This window comes from Mesoplodon bidens, assembly GCF_964165515.1.
Source record: "Mesoplodon bidens genome assembly, chromosome: 11".
Lineage (NCBI taxonomy): Eukaryota > Metazoa > Chordata > Mammalia > Artiodactyla > Ziphiidae > Mesoplodon > Mesoplodon bidens.
The window spans coordinates 35,811,909-35,830,065 of record NC_138167.1 but is presented as its reverse complement, the minus strand read 5'-3'; the positions used below and the strand labels follow the sequence as shown (position 1 = coordinate 35,830,065).

General features: G+C 41.8%; 2 protein-coding genes across 2 annotated transcripts in view; one reads left to right on the top strand and one right to left on the bottom strand.

Annotated features, from left to right (window-relative positions):
• Nucleotides 1–17,940, bottom strand: part of LOC308625716 (uncharacterized protein C12orf56) — a gene marked incomplete at both ends in the record, with an annotated part of 64,760 nt that extends 46,820 nt beyond the window's left edge. The window contains 7 exon segments of the mRNA XM_081250216.1: nucleotides 6,770–6,842; nucleotides 7,022–7,486; nucleotides 7,542–7,915; nucleotides 7,996–8,151; nucleotides 17,493–17,611; nucleotides 17,613–17,687; nucleotides 17,689–17,940. Coding sequence (XP_081106342.1) covers nucleotides 6,770–6,842; nucleotides 7,022–7,486; nucleotides 7,542–7,915; nucleotides 7,996–8,151; nucleotides 17,493–17,611; nucleotides 17,613–17,687; nucleotides 17,689–17,940 — 1,514 coding nt within the window.
• On the top strand, nucleotides 6,904–8,724 carry LOC308625538 (Y-box-binding protein 3-like). Its single transcript, XM_081249820.1, has one exon. It carries the CDS (start codon nucleotides 7,219–7,221, stop codon nucleotides 8,110–8,112), a length of 894 nt encoding a protein of 297 aa, XP_081105946.1. The 5' UTR covers nucleotides 6,904–7,218; the 3' UTR covers nucleotides 8,113–8,724.
• Nucleotides 17,941–18,157: the final 217 nt, after the last annotated feature.

The window sequence follows — 18,157 nt, the reverse complement described above, 5'->3', positions numbered from 1 at the left end:
AGGCCACAGCAGTGAGAGGCCCGCGTACAGAAAAAAAAAAGAAAAGAAAAGAAAGGCGCACTTGAAGTGACTGTTATTTACTCAGTTGTATGAAAAAAATATTTTAAAGAGCTCAGAGTTTCTAAAAAGGATTACCTTTCAGACAGCATAAATTAAAATGTCATGGACATTATAGCTTCACCAGTGAAGCAAGCCAACTCATAAAGTTGAACTGTATTTTTCACATTTAATTCAATAATACCCACTTTTAGTAGTCTGATTAAGAGTAGTTCATTACTAAGCAAGAGTTCTAGAACCGTGAGTTTCAACATGTGTCAACTTCATATTTACACAACTAACTTGCTAAAAGTCAAGTGTTTTTCTGATGAGCTGATTATGTATCTCTAGGGAGAGCCACCGCAAAGGAGAAAGCAATGGGAGAACTGGGAAAGAGCATGCCAGAATCAAAAGTATGCACAAATCGTTTTTCCCCTTTCTCCCTCTGCATCAAACACAGATAAACTCCTTGAGGCTGAAACTGTCAGGTTAAAAGCCAGAGTCTAAAAAGCAGCAGGCAACATTAAACAGCTTCAGAAAAATCTGTTAGATGCAAAGTCAGCTAAGAATGCCAAGTACATATATACTAGCATATTGACTCTATCAAGAAATGAAGAAAAATGGTAAATAGAATTTACTTAACTTCTTTCTCATCCTTTTTAAGAGTTTTAAAATGGAATAGAAAAAATCATTGATTTTTAAAACTCTTTAAAAGGATGAGAAAGAAGTTAAGTAAATATGAAAACGGGGAGTTTAGTTTTCACGGAAAGCAAAACACTATCAGACCGAAATTGTCAGATTAATGTGCTAAAATATAAGAAACAAGCAGAACAATAAGGAACGATGACTCTTCCATAAAAAAAAAAGATATAGACCTAGATCTCAAGATGTAGAATTTGAGCTCTCCTGAATAAAAAATTCCCCATGAAGACTCTACTAAAGCAGAATTGGTGAAATATAAGCAATTCTATGTAAAATAATTCAAAGCTAGAAAATAATTCTCAGATATTTAAGTGTAATCAAGAGGCTGGCAGAGACCAGTACCAAACTCTTCATGTGACCCAAAGTCACATAATACTCAAAATGTCCCAGACGAAATCCAAAATTACTTGACATTTGAAAAGCCAGGAAAACCTCAATACCTTATGAGGAAAAAGAAAATGAACAGATATCAATCTTGAGATGACAAAGATGTTGGAATTATCAGACAAAAGCTTTAAGGTAACCATCATAACCATGCTCCAATAAATGAGAGTGAACCCCTTTGAAACAAATGGAAAGATAGGAAGTCTCAGCAGAGAAATAGCAAATATAAAAAGGAACCAAATGGAAATTTTAGGAGGAAAAAATACACTATAATAACTAAAAATTTTTAAATTCTCTGAATGGACTCAATGAGCAGACTAGAGATGACAAAAGAGTCATTGAGTTTTGAAGATAGAGGAATAGAAATTATCCAATTTGAACAAGCCAGAGAGAATAGAGATTGAAGAAAAAAATGAACACATTCTCAAGGGACTGTGTGACAATATGAAAAAGACCTAATATTCATGTCTTCAGAGTCCCAGAAGGAGAGGAAAAAGAGTGGTACAGAAAAAATATTTGAAGGAATTATGGTTGAAAACTCTCCAAATTAGGCAAAAGACATGAATTTATAGATTCAAGAAACTGAGTGAATCCCAAATAAGATAAACTCAAAGGATTCCACAGCAGACATATCATAATCTAACTGCTATAAGTGATAAAGGAAATTAAGAGATATTTAGAACTGAATGGCAATATACATCAAATACATGTGACTCAGCTAAAACAGATTTTAGTTTATAGCTGTTGTTGACTCTGGGTCTTATTTAAATTCTATGTAGAATGTTGTGTTTTTTTTTAAATCAGGCAATCAACTGTTGTGTGCATTCTGTTCAGGATTTTTACTTCCATTCAGAGGGAGAGGTAGGGCAAAGTGTGCTCACTCCACCTCGACCAGAATTAAAAACTTAATTAATTTTATTACTTCAAAATTAAAATTCTACTCAGTAGAAGACACCACATAGAATAAGCTAATAGGTAGTTGACAATATGGGATGGGGTATTTTTAATCTCTAAAACCAATAAGCAGATTAGTATAATGTATATTAGTAGAATGTACAAAGCAATTCTGCTCCTGATTATATGTCCCAAGAAATTTTTCAAACAGGAAGAGAGTAAGGGGGAGAAAAATGAATATTGATTCTACCCCAACCCTCAATATTTTTTGTATTTTTATAAATCTGTAACTGATCAATGAATATTTGTTAATAATTATAAACTATGATCTAGCTGTGTACAAGTGAATATATCTATTTAATAATTGCAGCGTCAATTTTGAGAAATATCAAGAAATAAGGACTTACTAAAAGAACAGCTAGGGCTTCCCTGGTGGCGCAGTGGTTGAGAATCCGCCTGCTGATGCAGGGGACGCGGGTTCGTGCCCTGGTCCGGGAGGATCCCACACGCCGCGGAGCAGCTGGGCCCGTGAGCCATGGCCGCTGAGCCTGCGCGTCCAGAGCCTGTGCTCTGCAACGGGAGAGGCCACGGCAGTGAGAGGCCCGCGCACCGCAAAAAAAAAAAAAAAAAAAAAAAGAACAGCTATTGGAGGCCTTGAATCCTTCTCTTGAGTTTCTAAACATTCTGAATTCATATACTTACACATATAGTATATTTACATAAACACAGGACTTGGTCCTCTAATAGAAGTACAGCAACCTACTGCATAAGAAATCCTTAGGAAATTAATATAGATGGTGCCTCGTGCCAAATTATTGCACAATAGCATTTTTATTTTTTACATACCGTAGTATTTATTAGTGAGAAGAGAAAAGAGGAAATTTATTGTTTCAAGGCTTGATCAAGGATTCTGAGGATGCTAAATAGATTATTGCTCAGTGACTGACTGCAAAAACGAAAGAGCTAAGTTTAATAGGGACTCACTAAGTGCCACACACAGTTTAAGCTCTTTACATGTACAGTTGACCCTTGAACAATGTGGGGTTTGGGGTACTGATCCTCTGCACAGTTGAAAATCAGCATATAACACTTTACAGTTCACCCCTCTGTATCCAAGTTTCCATATCCAAGGGTTTTGTAGGACTATAGTATGTATCTATTGAAGAAAATCTGCATATAAGTGGACCCTCAAAGTCCAAACCTGTGTTGTTCAAGGGTCAACTGTACATGACTTAGCCCTTTACATATCATCCCTGTGGGATATGTACCATTGTGAGCCCCATCCTACGCATGAGGAGTGAAGCCTGGGAAGGTTAAATAGTCCAAGGTAGAGTCCAGATTTGAAGTCAGCCAGTGTGGCTACAGAGCCTTTATATTTTATCTACTATGCAGAGAAGAATAAAACAGCTCCCTTTTTCTACTTTCTGCCAAGAAGTGCTTCTTCTTAGAGAAAAATATAAGGTTCACCTTCTTGGTTGTTTTTTTCCCTTCTATTTTGCTAATGATATACAATTAAATGCAATACATTCTCATTTCATAAGGATGCCAAGGTGGTCAGCTCTAATTCTGTTTATTAAACAGATCGGTTTCTCCAAAAGTTCATCCCACTACTTGCCATGCACTATGGTTAGAAAATCTGCTTTTAAGTTTTCATTAGCTAAATATCAGTAGAGGCTATAAATAGATGTAAACTCAGATTGAAATCCACCCTGGTGGGTATGAGCTTAGCAGATCTGGACTGAGGGCTAAGCATTTTCAGTCTTTTCCTTTGGATTATTCAAGGTGAATGCAATTAAATTTACATAAATCTTACTCTATGCCAGCACTGTAAAAATGTTCTATTGATCTGTATGTTTTTTTTATACGTGCAAGCAATAGGCAGTCTTTTTCCCCCCAGCTTTAGGGGATTCTTAAGTAGGTCACAATAAACTTTTCCTTAGAGAACATTTTGGTTAGATATCTGCTTGGGTTTTCTCCTGTAAAATGCATGACTACATGGAACTATCCACTAATGAAGAGCTATACTAAAGATAGAGAAACCAAAGTACTGAATCTCATTATCAGAGATCATCACCAGTCTGTTTTCTATCCCTCAGGTGTTAAAAGGCCTGTTGTTTACTATTACCTTGAAAAGTAATCATATTTATGTAAGTGTGATGTCCCAAGATAACTGCATCCTTCTTACGACCTGCAGCTTCTCATAATTAGGCCTAAAACTTTACACCTCAGAGGTGTCACAAAGCTCTGTACATGATAACATTCTTTAGCCCTCTAATTAGTGTTTATCGTAGCCTGCCTTTTGTTTACACTTTTGACTCAGATGTTTAATTATGAAGATGACAGTACTAGAAAACTATGGGATAGCAGACCTAACTCCACCACCCCCACTTTATTTGGAAATCACTCCTCCTCTCCACACATGGGGCACACAGAAGCTGCCATGTTTTTAAACCTCTTGTCTATGGTGGATATTTTTTAGCAGTCAATCGTTTATTCAAGCTAGGCATCAGAGACCTTCCCAGGATTTTTTAATTTGGTACAAGAAAGTGTGTGAGTTAGCCTTTGTGTGGTGGTGGGAGAAGTAAAAATTGAATTTAAGACAGTTGGTGACTTTGCTGTCCCACAGAAGACATGGTATTCAGTGAGAGAAAATGAAGCTGATCCACAAACATCAGAGGAGACAAAGTTCTATGGCACTCAAGTCCCAAGTTCCAGCTATGCCTAAGTCCAACTTCATTCTTAGCATTCCTACTTTCCTAAGTTGTGGTTTCTAACTTTTGCTGATTTTGCTCACCATTGTACATCTAAAATTGAAGAGCCCAGCAAATAGAATATGCCAGATTTAACAGGTAAAATAGATAGATCTACATTTGTATCTATATTTATGTCTGTATCTATACATATCTGCTGAATGAATGTTGAATAACATGAGTTGCCCTCTAATTCCAATATTTCCCTGTAATTCCAATAAATTCCCCTTTTAACCTAAGTTGGACTTCTGCCACTTTTAACAGAGTTCTGACCTCCACAATAACCTAAAACAGCTACTGCATACATTACTTAGAAATCTCTTTTATTTTTCTAAACTGGAAGAAAACAATGAGGCTATCAGAGTGGTCTAGAAAAATTGGGGCATTATAGGCCAAAGGTGAAATGAATGTTGAATCTCAGAGCATGTGGATGGCTATCCACTGGCAGTGCCTCTCCCTCAGTACTTCCAGTTACAAGGGCCACGTTAGGAACTTCACTTAGTGCCCTGAGACAAGAAGGCAGAGACCCTCCTCCCAGAAGCTAGTAATTTATGGCGCTCAGGGTAACAATGGAAGTGTATCAACCCCTTAAAACATAGCTTGCTATTACATGGATTTAGAACAAATCATGATCCTCTAAACCTATATGATATAAGCCAGGCTTCCTAAAACAATTTTTTTTCTTTTGGTGACAAAAAAAGTTAATCAAATTTAGTTTAAAAGACCTTTGTATGTCATTGTTCAGTGAGAGAAGGTATGAGAGTAAGTACAGTGGGAAAAGGCCCCTCCCCAGTAACCCATTGCACAGCATGGTACACCACAGGTCTTGGGGGTGAATACCCTCCAAGTAGGTGTTCACTTTTTCTTTGCACATTTTGCAATGTTTTCCTGGGGGCTGTTTTCCCCATGTCATGACCTGACTTTCAGGGCCCCAGTGCACCTTAATTTTCCCCATGCCTATAATCCCCTGACTCAGAGCTCTTAGAATCCTATGCTCCCTTCTTCCTTCTAATGTCTAGATACTTAAAGTGTGTAATAGAATCATACTTTGAGTTATGCAGCTTAGGAAACTCCTTTTTCAATTTATACATGTTCCATTTTTTCCTGCCTCTACTGTAGCTTCTACTGTTCCCTCCAACTGCAATATCTCTATCACCATGTGCACTATTCCTTCACCGACTGTCATCTGGCATCTTGACTTCTCCCCACAACCGAATAAAACCTTTCCCCTCATTAAATCTCTTTGACAATTTGCTCAAACTCAACTATGACACTTAGCATGCATACTTTGCAGTATCTTTATTTACACAAACGTCATATGTCCTGATGAGAATCAGTCTCTCAAGGATAAGAACTATGCCTTACTCATCTTTGTATCTATTACAGGGCCCAACATATTGAACCAGAGTTCAATAAATGATTTGAATTTGATTTTAATCATTTATTTATATTGAGACATCTGTATATTCAATTGAAATGAGAAAAATTATAGTTTATAACTAACTGGATTTGAATTTAGAAGAAAATCTCACAAAATACCTTCTTCATTATTATGTACATGAGATAAACAGAACTCAGTTCAAAGACATGAGTAGAGAAAAAGCATTTTAAAAAGCCAGTTAAGGGCTTCCTTGGTGGCGCAGTGGTTAAGATCCTTCTGCCAATTCAGAGGACACGAGTTCGAGCCCTGGTCCAGGAAGATCCCACATGCTGTGGAGCAACTAGGCCCACGCGCCACAACTACTGAGCCCACGTGCCACAACTACTGAAGCCCCCATGCTCAGAGCCCGTGTTCCGCAACAAGAGAAGGCACCGCAATGAGAAGTTATGCACTGCAATGAAGAGTTGTCCCTGTTCACCGCAACTAGAGAAAGCCACGCACAGCAACAAAGAACCAAAGCAGCCAAAAATAAATAAATAAAATAAATAAAAAATTTTAAAGTCAATTGAAACATAAAATAAGTTTTGGACAGCAAATTAAAAACACAAAACAACAATCTCACCTGAAAAGGGATTCATTCAGACTTTTAGGCTTTTTGCCTCTCCAAAAGGCAGGGCCATTATTCTCTTCTTTGACTTAAAAAAAAAAAAAAGTTAGTTGGTCATTAATTACATGATTTGATTGAGTTTATAAAGAAGATAGAGTTACTGTACTAAATTGATGACTCTATAAATCCCCACAAAAACTTGCAAATTCAAAATTATAAACTGGGCAACATGATGGGCAAAAAGAAATTTGGGTCTGATGTTAAAACATATGCTCAGGCAGTAAGATCCAGCGAGGAGCCCAAGAGCGAGCGCGCAGCCCGAGAGCTCGAGCCGCCTCCGCCGCCAGCGCCTCGAGATCCGCACCGGCCTCCCGGAGAGCGAGCCCCGGCTGCCGCGACCTCCAGCCGCGCTAACCGCCGACCAACAGCCACCGAGGCGCCAGAGGGAGAACGGAGGAGGCGGCATGAGCGAGGCGGGCGAGGCCACCACCACCACTACCACCCTCCCACAGGCTCCGGCGGAGGCGGCCGCCGCGGCCCCCCAGGACCCCGCGCCCAAAAGCCCGGAGGGCGGCGGCGGCGCCCCCCAGGCCCCGGCCCCGGCGCCCGCCGCCCTGGTCGCGGGCAACCCCGGCGGGGACGCGGCCCCGGGCACCGCGGCCCCCGCCTCTTCGGCCGCCGCGGACAGTAAAGACGCGGAGAAGAAAGTTCTCGCCACCAAAGTCCTTGGCACTGTCAAATGGTTCAACGTCAAAAATGGATATGGATTTATAAATCGAAATGATACCAAAGAAGATGTATTCGTACATCAGACTGCCATCAAGAAGAATAACCCACGGAAATATCTGCGCAGTGTAGGAGATGGAGAAACTGTGGAGTTTGATGTGGTTAAAGGAGAGAAGGGTGCAGAAGCAGCCAACGTGACTGGCCCGGACGGCGTTCCTGTGAAAGGGAGCCGATATGCTGCAGATCGGCGCCGCTACAGACGCGGCTACTACGGCAGACGCCGTGGACCGCGTAATGCGGGTGAGATCGGAGAGATGAAGGATGGAGTCCCAGAGGGAGCACAACTTCAGGGACCAGTTCATCGAAATCCGACTTACCGCGCAAGGTGCCCTAGGGGCCCTCCTCGCCCACGACCTGCCCCAGCGGTTGGAGAGGCTGAAGATAAAGAGAATCAACAAGCGGCCAATGGTCCAAACCAGTCACCTGCTCGCCGTGGATACCGGCGCCCCTATAACTATCGGCGTCGCCCCCGTCCTCCTAATGCTCCTGCACAAGATGGCAAAGAGACCAAGGCAGGTGAAGCACCATCTGAGAACCCTGCTCCAGCCCCCGAGCAGAGCAGTGTCGAGTAACATCCGGCTCCCCAGGCACCTTCACCATCAGCAGGTGACCTAAAGAATTAATGACCATTCAACAAATAAAGCAAAAAGCAGACCGCAACCTTACCAACACCAAAGAAACGTCCAAGACTAATAACCAAGACGTGTACATTAGAATGCTCACTACTATTCTTTACGAAGCAAACAGCTACACAAGGAAAGTGTCAGCCAGTTTTTCCAGCAGCTGAGATCCTGGGAATGCCTGTACGGAACAAGAGAGCAAACTCGCCGGTTTCAGCAGCCACTAGGTTTATATTTTTTTCCTGGTTTTTACTGTTTTGGTAATATGAATTGAAAGAAGAAATATTAATACCACATGGGGAAACCCCCCCCCAACCAAAGAAATCTAAAATATGTAGTAAATGCTTTTTTTCCCTTTTTTGTTCATTTTGGATGCTGGTGCTAAAGTTCCAAGTGTCATGAGTTAAAAAGAAATTTTATGCCCTTCTTATTATTTTGAGGATGAGGGGAGGATAACATTTTGCTTTCTTATGTGACTCTCTTTGAAAATGTGCAGTATGAAATTCCTCAAAAATAAAATTTTTACCCTTGAAAGGAAAAAACAAAAAAAAACCTTATGCTCAAATTCAGGATTTTCTTTTTTTTTAATAAATGACTTTATTTTGATTTTTTAAAAATAAATTTATTTATTATTTATGTTTGGCTGCATTGGGTCTTCATTGCTGTGCGCGAGCTTTCTCTAGTTGCAGCGAGCAGGGGCTACTCCTCATTGCGGTGCACAGGCTTCTCAATGCAGCTGAGAAGAGCAGAGCATGGGCTCTAGGTACATGGGCTTCAGAAGTTGTGGCATGTGGGCTCAGTAGTTGTGGTTCGTGGGCTCTAGAGCGCAGGCTCAGTAGTTGTGGCGCATGGGCTTAGTTGCTCTGTGGCATGTGGGATCTTCTCAGACCGGGGATCGAACCCATCCATGTCCCTTGCATTGGCAGGTGGATTCTTAACCACTGCGCCACCAGGGAAGTCCAGGACTTCTTTATTAAGAAGCTGATATTACCAACGATCAGCCTGTACCTAGGTTCAAGTCATCTCTTAAACCTGATTTCATCCAGGTTCAACAACCAAACTTGAACTTTCTCTTTTTCTGTGTGAGGTCACTAAAATGTTGTAACAAAACAACTTTAGTGTCAAAGTCCCTGCCTCTCTTTATGTTAGCTTTAAATTATTTGTAACAATGGGGTGGAGAAACTTAGGATCATCTGTTCTCCACTGAGAAATGAAGTATGGCTAGATTTCTGTTTCAACACTTGGTGGGATGTCTGGTCTCCTGGATGCCAATGACCAGAACCTGGCAGGGCTCTAATGGCAATAATGACAAGAGAGCCTGAATACAGAAAATAGAGTGACCTGCCCCTGTGTTCTCATGTGCATGCAGCAGTCTTCACTCCTCTTCAGTAGCTTAGATAGGAAGTCCTTCAGCTGTTCAGCACAATGTATGTCTGATGGCATGCTCAGTGGTGCTGGTCAGCTAAGGAACACTTTTAGAAGCAACACTCCAAATAGAATGCACCTGATATCTCAACTGTAGGAGGTCTGATTATGTTTGTGAAATCCTATTCCTGTGAGGAAGACCAAGCTTCGGTATTGATAAAAGTTATCCACTAAACCTGACTCATCAGTGCCTTGTTGTTTTAGTTTTACCCCACATCACTGGTTTCTGAAAATGTCTAGGTTTTAGGTTTAAAAGTTATATATACACACACACACATACATACACATACACATATATAAAACTTTGATTCAGTTTATGTTTCATTAAATTATTATGTCTCATTCTGATTTGGGGATTAGTCTACTTCATTTTATGCCAATGTTTCAAAATATGCCACTAAAGCCTTTAAGGTCTTTTCCATGATTCTAGAGCTGCAGTGATCAAGTTGGTAGCCATGAGCCACCTGTGGCTATTAACATTAAAAATTAAATTAAAATTCAGTTAGTAGCACTAGTAATCTCAAGTGCTCAGTGGCCACATGGCTACTGTTTAGACATAATTAGACTAGATATAGAACAATCCCATCATTGCAGAAAGTTCTATTGAATAGTCCTGTTCTAGAATGTACCTGAAACTAAGGGCTAATAACCCAATTCATTCCAGAGTTTTTACTGCTGATACAGTTCACCACTGTCACTCTGGTCCCTTCAACACTGTTCATTTAGAGTTTACTAACCATTCCCTTCATCTAAACATAAAAAGTACAATTCAGGGCTTCCCAGGTGGCGCAGTGGTTGAGAGTCCGCCTGCCAGTGCAGGGGACACGGGTTCGTGCCCCGGTCCAGGAAGATCCCACGTGCCGCGGAGCGGCTGGGCCCGTGAGCCATGGCTGCTGGGCCTGTGCGTCCGGAGCCTGTGCTCCGCAACGGGAGAGGCCACAACAGTGAGGGGCCCGCGTACCGCAAAAAAATAATAATAATAAATTTTTTTTAATTAAAAAAAAAGAAACAGTCACAATGACTGATAAAGAGTTTACCACTTCTTTCTTCCTCCCACAGTGAGATCTTTGAAATGCAACAAGTGAGTCAAAATAGAGGGAAAAATAGCTCAAGATAAAAAGAAGTATGCATAACATGGTCTCATATAACTCTCACTATCTCTCAAAATGCATGACACAGATAAACAACACAGGGATCATCCCATACAAACACAAAAGAAGCATTAAGAGAGCTGAACCTGAGCAGCAGGAGACCCGTGGGAATTTACTCTTGACTCTGCCACTAACTGGCTATGTAACTCTGGCCAGTGTGATGAGTTGTCAGTCTCCCAAGTCCCTCAACATTTGGAAGTAAGGAAATATATTCCTTTCTAAGAGATAAATTGTATGATGGATCTGAGCATCCATTTATTCACTTATTCATTCTTCCAATTTTACAAGTAGTTATTGACTATCTGCTATGTGTCAGGGAATATAACACACAGTGATACAGGGATGAAAAGACAAACAGGGTCCTGCTCTCATGGAGCTTACATTTACTATGGGACATAGACAATAATAAATCACTAAACATGTTAATCTTATACTGCAAATAGTGGTGTTTTGAAACAAAGAGATGTGCTAAGTGTGTTGGGGGAATGGTACTTTAGATTGGGTGAACACAGAAGGCATCCCTGTGGAGGTGATGCTGAATTCAGAAACATGACTGACAAGAAGGAATCAACCCTCTGAAGATCTGAGGAAAAGTGTTCCAGGTAGGATGGCAGGTGCAAAGGCCCTGAGGCAGGAAGAAGAGCAGAAAGAGCTCTGGGAAGAGTGGTAGGAGGTAAGTCAGAGATGGAGGGGTCAAATCATGGAAGCTCCTATAGGCTTCATTAGGCAATAAGGAGTTTGCAAGTTCATGCAGACTTTGAAACAGAAGTGATATAATTTAATTTATAATTATTATTTAAAAGGATCATCCCAACTGCTAAGTGGAGAGGAATCAATTTGGAGGCAATTTCAGTAGTCTAGATAAGGGACTGTACAAGTGGTGCTAGAAAAAGGAATCAGAAAAATGGGAAAGGTCATAGTTAGATATATTTTGGAAGACAAGTGACGGGATTCAGAACACACTACCCCAAAATATGGTGCCTTGGCATACTGAATACTTTGAGCTGAAGGAATTCAAGAAAGCACAGATGCAGCAAAGTCCTTCTTACCTTCCCCAGCCCTCCTCTCCTGAATCAGGTCTTAAGGCCCTCATGGGAGAGGTGCCCTCCCTATACCCAGAGGAAAGGAACATCCTTGTCTCCAAGACAGTGATGTTAAGACAAATCCAAACAAGCAGGCCTTTCTAAAATTTCCCCAGTCTATTACCCTTAGCTTTTTTGAACTTTTTTGAACTATCACATTTTTCTATGACTCTCCATTCTTCATTAAACCTAGTACTAAACACACATAGGTTTAACTGTTTCTTCTTTGAGATTTCATTTCCTTATAAAGGCTCCCATGTCATATAAAATTTTCAGACCTAGCCAGGGTCCCTAAGAGGGCTGAGAAAAACGTTCTCCTCTTCTACACAAGTCGAGATGACATACTGATGTGTAGGATGAGGAGAGTGAAAGAAAGATAGAATTAAAGGTAATGGAAGATGATGTTACTTCCTAAAATAGGAAAAGCTAAGAGAGGAACACGTTTGGGGGTGGAGATCAGGAATTCTGTTTTTGAACATATAAAACTTGACAAACCCAGTGCACAAATTTTCAAAAAGAATAAGTGAGATTTAAAAACACCTAATATATAGGGACTTCCCTGGTGGCCCAGTGGGTAAGACTCCGTGCTGCCAACGCAGGGGGCCTGGGTTCAGCCCCTGGTGGGGCAACTAGATCCCGCATGTATGCCACAACTAAGAGTCCTCATGCCACAAATAAGATGTGGCGCAGCCTAAATAAATAAAACACCTAATACATAATCAATGCTCAAAAACCAGTTATTTTTTTTCCCAAATTTACTAAATCTCCTAAAGAGATAATATCAATCTTACAGATTCACGAACCTTAGTTGACTTAATATATGTGAATAAAGGTTATTGATAATAATGAAACATGTATATAGCTCTTCCCATGTGCCAAGTACTATTTTCAGTGTGTTTCATCTATTAATGAAGTTAATCCTCCCAACAGCTCTCTATAAGGAAGGTGCTCTTACCTCCATTTCACAGATGAAGAAATGGAGGCACAAAGTAGAGGTTGAATAACTTGACCAAATCCACACAGGTAGAAAGCAAAAGCTGAATAAAAATGTATTACTAAATGCCCCGATGTATATTGCAGATAATAAACTGAGAAACAACGAGTCAGATTGTGTTGAATATTTAACAAATATTTATTGGCCATCTCACCTGTATCAGTCAATGTTCTAGGAACCAGATAGAGCAATGAACAAAACAGACCAAAAGACCTGCTCTCATGGGCTCAGTCAAGGAAAAGTGATTTGGAGAAAGAACAACTTGGGCTTAGCCTGGAAACTGTGTAGGATCTGAACACGGAAAGGGGAAAGCAGGAATCCGTTAGCAAACTACAGTGGCCCCCTTCGGCACAGCCTGTGACCTGTTTCTGTCTGAGTCGAGAATATTTTTTACATTTTTAAAAGGAGAAAGAGAAGGAGGAAGGTTATAGATATGACGTTCTGAACATCCTTGAAGGAGGAGGAAGCAAACACTGCAAGCAAACAGGCCCGGCTATGAAGGTGCATTTGCTGCCTGTTCAAGAAGCCACATGGACCCCAGGATGGCTGGAGAGGAGATATTCACTGAGGAAAGTGGTGAAAGGACAAGGACAAAGAAAGGCAAAAAGTAGAAAAAAGGGCTGCTGAAGTTGACAGGCTTTTTCTTCTTTGTAGGTGATGGGATGGCCTTGAAGGAGAGTGAATCCATAGGAAATCACTGTTCAGGAGAGTTGGTTCTCACACTTGAAAAATGTGTCTAATCTTAGAAGGGCTTAAAGAATAGTATTGTGATGCACACAAGGGCAGAACTCTAGAGCTTTCAAAAGCAACTTCGAAAGAAAACATCTGCCTTTCACAAAAGCTCTGCCCAGACAACCTTGGAAACCCTTTCTTTTAGTATATGAACCATATCAAACACCTACTGAGTGGTGATCATTTTGTTATGTATAGAAATATCAAACCCTATGTTGTACGCCGGAAACTAACATAGTGTTATGAGTCAATTATATATCAACTTTTAAAATAATTAAATTTTAAATATAAGTGATTAAAAAACTTACACAGAATTATTTAAGTAAAACTGACATTAATTTGTTTTGAAAAAACAAAAACAAATCACCTACTGAGACCTCCAAGTGCACGTGGAGCTTGTCTTTGCTAGAACAGAAATCTCACTTCTATACTCTGGGTCTAACGTTTTGTTGCTGTTCTTTCAATTTTTTTTCCTTAGGGGAGAGAACAGAATTTTATCTGTATATTTGCAAATTTTATCCTAAGTGTAACTGGAATATGAGACATGAACTATGTGGAGAAATCTGGCCAAATGTGGAACAAGAAGGGTAGGGGCCCAGAGGCATAAAGGACTGGTTTGCTTAGGGGCTTTATTGACAGGACAGTAAAAACAAAGGCCAAGTGGGAACCTGAGCCAACTGAAAGTTAAATAACAAGAGACAAACTTGCACAGTAAAATGAGAAGACCTTTGAGAACGGAAAAGTATGTCTAAAGAGGTAGGCTTAGAAAGAGGACAGCACCCTAGTAGAAAAGGAGATTAAACAGTTTATCTTTCAAGAAAGGAGGAACCAGTTCTAAAAAACAAAGCTGCCTGGCACTGAGATAATATAATCCAATGCAATAGATAGCAGGACAACTATATATGACATAACATAGAAATCAGCAAAATTCTCTATGTGGTACCAAGGACAGATATAGTGTTATTAATTGGTTATCAACTGACACTAGATAAAGCAATTTGGGGACACACATTTTTCACACACCCTATGAAGCTTAGTACAAGCCACTGAAATGTAATAATAACTGTAATAAAAACCCAGAAAAAGAGATTAAGGCATTTGTGCTTGGCGTGATTATACTTATTTCTCACTGAAACAATACATTTTAAAAACAATTACCCATTTTAAAACAACACAAGAGAAAACACTTCCGTATTGAATTCCTATTGCTCTTGTAACACATTACCATAAACTTGGTGGTATTAAACAACGCAAACTTATTTTCTTACAGTTCTGGGGTCAGAAGTCTGAAATGGGTCTCACTGGTCTAAAACCAAGGTATCAGCAAGACTGCATTCTTTCTGGAGGCTCTAGGGAAAAACTTCTTTCTGTGCCTTTTCCAGCTTTTAGAGGCTGCGCACATTCCTTGATTCATGGCCCCCTTCCAACTTCAAAACCAGTAGTCTTCCTTATGCTGCATCACTCTGCTGCTGACTCTTCTTCTGCCTCCCTTTTCCACCCTTAAGGATTTTGTGATTACATTCGCCTTATGCAGATAATCCAAGATAATCTCCCTATTTTAAGGTCAGCTGATTAGCTAGCAACCTTAATTTTATCTGCAACTTTAATTCCCCTTTGCCATGTAACGTAAAATATGGACAGGTTCTGGAGATATGTTTTGGGAGCCATTATTCTGCCTACCACAACTTTAACCAAAGTTAAACTATATTGTGTAAAATGGACATTCAATCTATCAACACTGCCGAAATCTTAGATTTGTTTAGCACCTTTATAGACATTACACATTCTTCTATATGCCTGAAAGGTAAACTCTGTACATCGAGTACAGAGTTTACCTTGTAAACTAAATAAATTGGTATGCCTTTTTGTAATATTCGTGGCTTGGGAGGCCTAGGGAGCTTTACTGTACTTTTCAGATTCTGACAGCTTAAAAAGAAATATATACAACAACTACTGAAATATGTATACTGTCTCTTTTTGGGGAGAGTAACAGTATCCTAAAATCACTATTTTCTGTTACAAGAATACATGTTTACACTGCAGACACTAGAAAAAGTTGAGTGTTTAATGTTTTCTAAAACATTTGGTCAGAAATTTAATTTTTAAAAAATTTTAGTTCAAGAGAATGCAAACAGTAGCAGTGAGGAAAAGGCAGTTTTACTTCCAGCTTTGGCTCAAATAAAGCAAAGAAATTAGCATAGTGATATCAGCCCACGGCGGTATTTTAAGTAGAAAAAGAAAGCATTTACTTTTTTCATTTATTTATTTATTTAAATTTATTTATCTTTTTATTTTTTATTTTTGGCTGCATTGGGTCTTCATTGCTGCGTGCAGGCTTTCTGTAGTTGCGGTGAGCGGGAGCTACTCTTGGTTGCAGTGAGCGGTCTTCTCATTGCAGTGGCTTGTTGCGGAGCACGGGCTCTAGGCGCACGAGTTTCAGTAGTTGTGGCGTGCGGGCTCAGTAGTTGTGGCTCGCAGGTTCTAGAGCACAGGCTCAGTAGTTGTGGTGCACGGGCTTAGCTGCTCCGCGGCATGTGGGATCTTCCCGGACCAGGGCTCAAACCCATGTCCCCTGCATTAGCAGGCGGATTCTTAACCACTGTGCCACCAGGGAAGCCCTACTTTTTTCCTTTAACTTTATTATTTTCTTACAGGCATGTTCCAAACAAGCTATGATTCTCTTGGCAAAACAGCTCTATCAAGAGTCTCGCCAACCTCTCCCTTGAGGGACACGGAGACTAGGGCAAAGGAAAGAAAAACAAGGCTAGACACCTGTCCCCAATGGAAAAAGGAAGAACACACCTGAAGAGCAGCTCAGACAAAGGGAGCCAAGGGGGAAAAACAGTAATTGGAGAGAGACTGCTTCAAGCTGTTGCTGGTTTATAAGGTAAATCTATTCCTGGACGAAAGGGATACAGTAGCAGCACACTAAAAACTGGGACAGATTGTATCTCCTTCAAGGCTCCGCTCTTATGACACTCCTTCCAGGAAGTTTTCCCAGCATGGCCTGAGCCCAGTTTGGATGAATGACCCGCCTGAGATTGCCAGGCGTCCCATGCGCATCTCATTAATTCATGCATGCATTCATTCATTAATTCATGCATGCATTCATTAATTGATTTATTCACTCAACTCGTATTGAGCACCTAACACGCTCTAAGCCCTAAAAATAAAAAAATAGGGCTTCCCTGGTGGCGCAGCGGTTCAGAGTCTGCCTGCCGATGCAGGGGACACGGGTTCGTGCCCCGGTCTGGGAAGATCCCGCATGCCGCAGAGCGACTGGGCCCGTGAGCCAAAATTGCTGAGCCTGCGCGTCCGGAGCCTGTGCTCCACAACAAGAGAGGCCGCGATAGTGAGAGGACCGCGCACCGCGATGAAGAGTGGCCCCCGCTCGCCACAACTAGAGAAAGCCCTCGCACAGAAACGAAGACCCAACACAGCCAAAAATAAATAAATTAATAAAGACATCATATAAAATGATGATAAAATTATTAAAAAAATAAAATAAAATAAAATAAAAAAATAAATAAACAAGGCATAATAGCATTTATCACATGGCATTTATTTGTCCTGGTGTTGGCTTTCTGTCTCTCTCACAGCAGCTTCTGGGAAGGCGCCCTATTTCATTTTTGCATCCTCAGTGTCTAGACAGTGCTTGGCAAGGCTAGGTGCTTCATGAACTTAGGAATGACCTCAAAGCGTACTTCTGACAGGGGGCTATGTTCTCCAAATCTGTATTTGAGGGGACAGGGGATGACCGGTACACAAGATGAGAACGGTAAAAGCATCTTTATTCGGGGTGCATACAGCAATCCAGTTTTCCTATGTGGCTGCTGGTAGGGGAGTGTAAGTTAAAGAGAGTCCTGGAGTCCAGGGCGGGGTGAGGAAGGTCCTCCTTCCCGCGTGCAGGAGGGATTGGGGGCCCCAAGAAGGGGCGTTCTCGCGAACCCGCCCGCGCGCCTCACCAGGTCAATGGCCGCGATGTTCCGGAGCGCCACGACTCGCCGGATGGACTGGAGCGGGTTCTCGGTCAGGTAGATGAGCCGGTCACTGAGCAGCACGTACTTTTAAGGTGTGTTTCCCCGTGTCGGACACCACGATGCACAGCTCGTGGGCGCGGATGGTGTCGTAGACCTCGGGCCGGCAGATGCCTCCGCAGGAACGCGTCCAGGCGGCTGTTCTTGCGCGCGGGGAAACACGCCCGCGCGGGGCTGGCGATGCGGGGCGCCCGCGGCAGGGCCGAGGGCTGAGGGTGGCGGACGCCTCCGCGCAGCCCCGCGTCCGCGCCGCCCGCGGTAGAACCCAAGCGCACCACAAAGCCGCCGCCACCCCCGGGCGCTGGGGGCCGGGCCCCGGGATTCGGAGCCCAACTCCTGGGTCCGGCTCCTTGGAGCATCACCCCCCCTCCCGGCCCCGCCCCCGCCCCCGCCCCCGCTCCCCCCCAATCCTGGTCTCAACCCCAGACAACAGGTTCCTTGCTGGCAAGCATCCTGGGCCCTCCTCTCACCCCGGCCCCCTACCCTCGCCTACTCCAGCTGTTGCAGACCAAGCCATTTCTTACAAACTGTGTGGAAGCCTCGGTTTTAGTCAGGTTTTCTATTAGAAACTTGAAT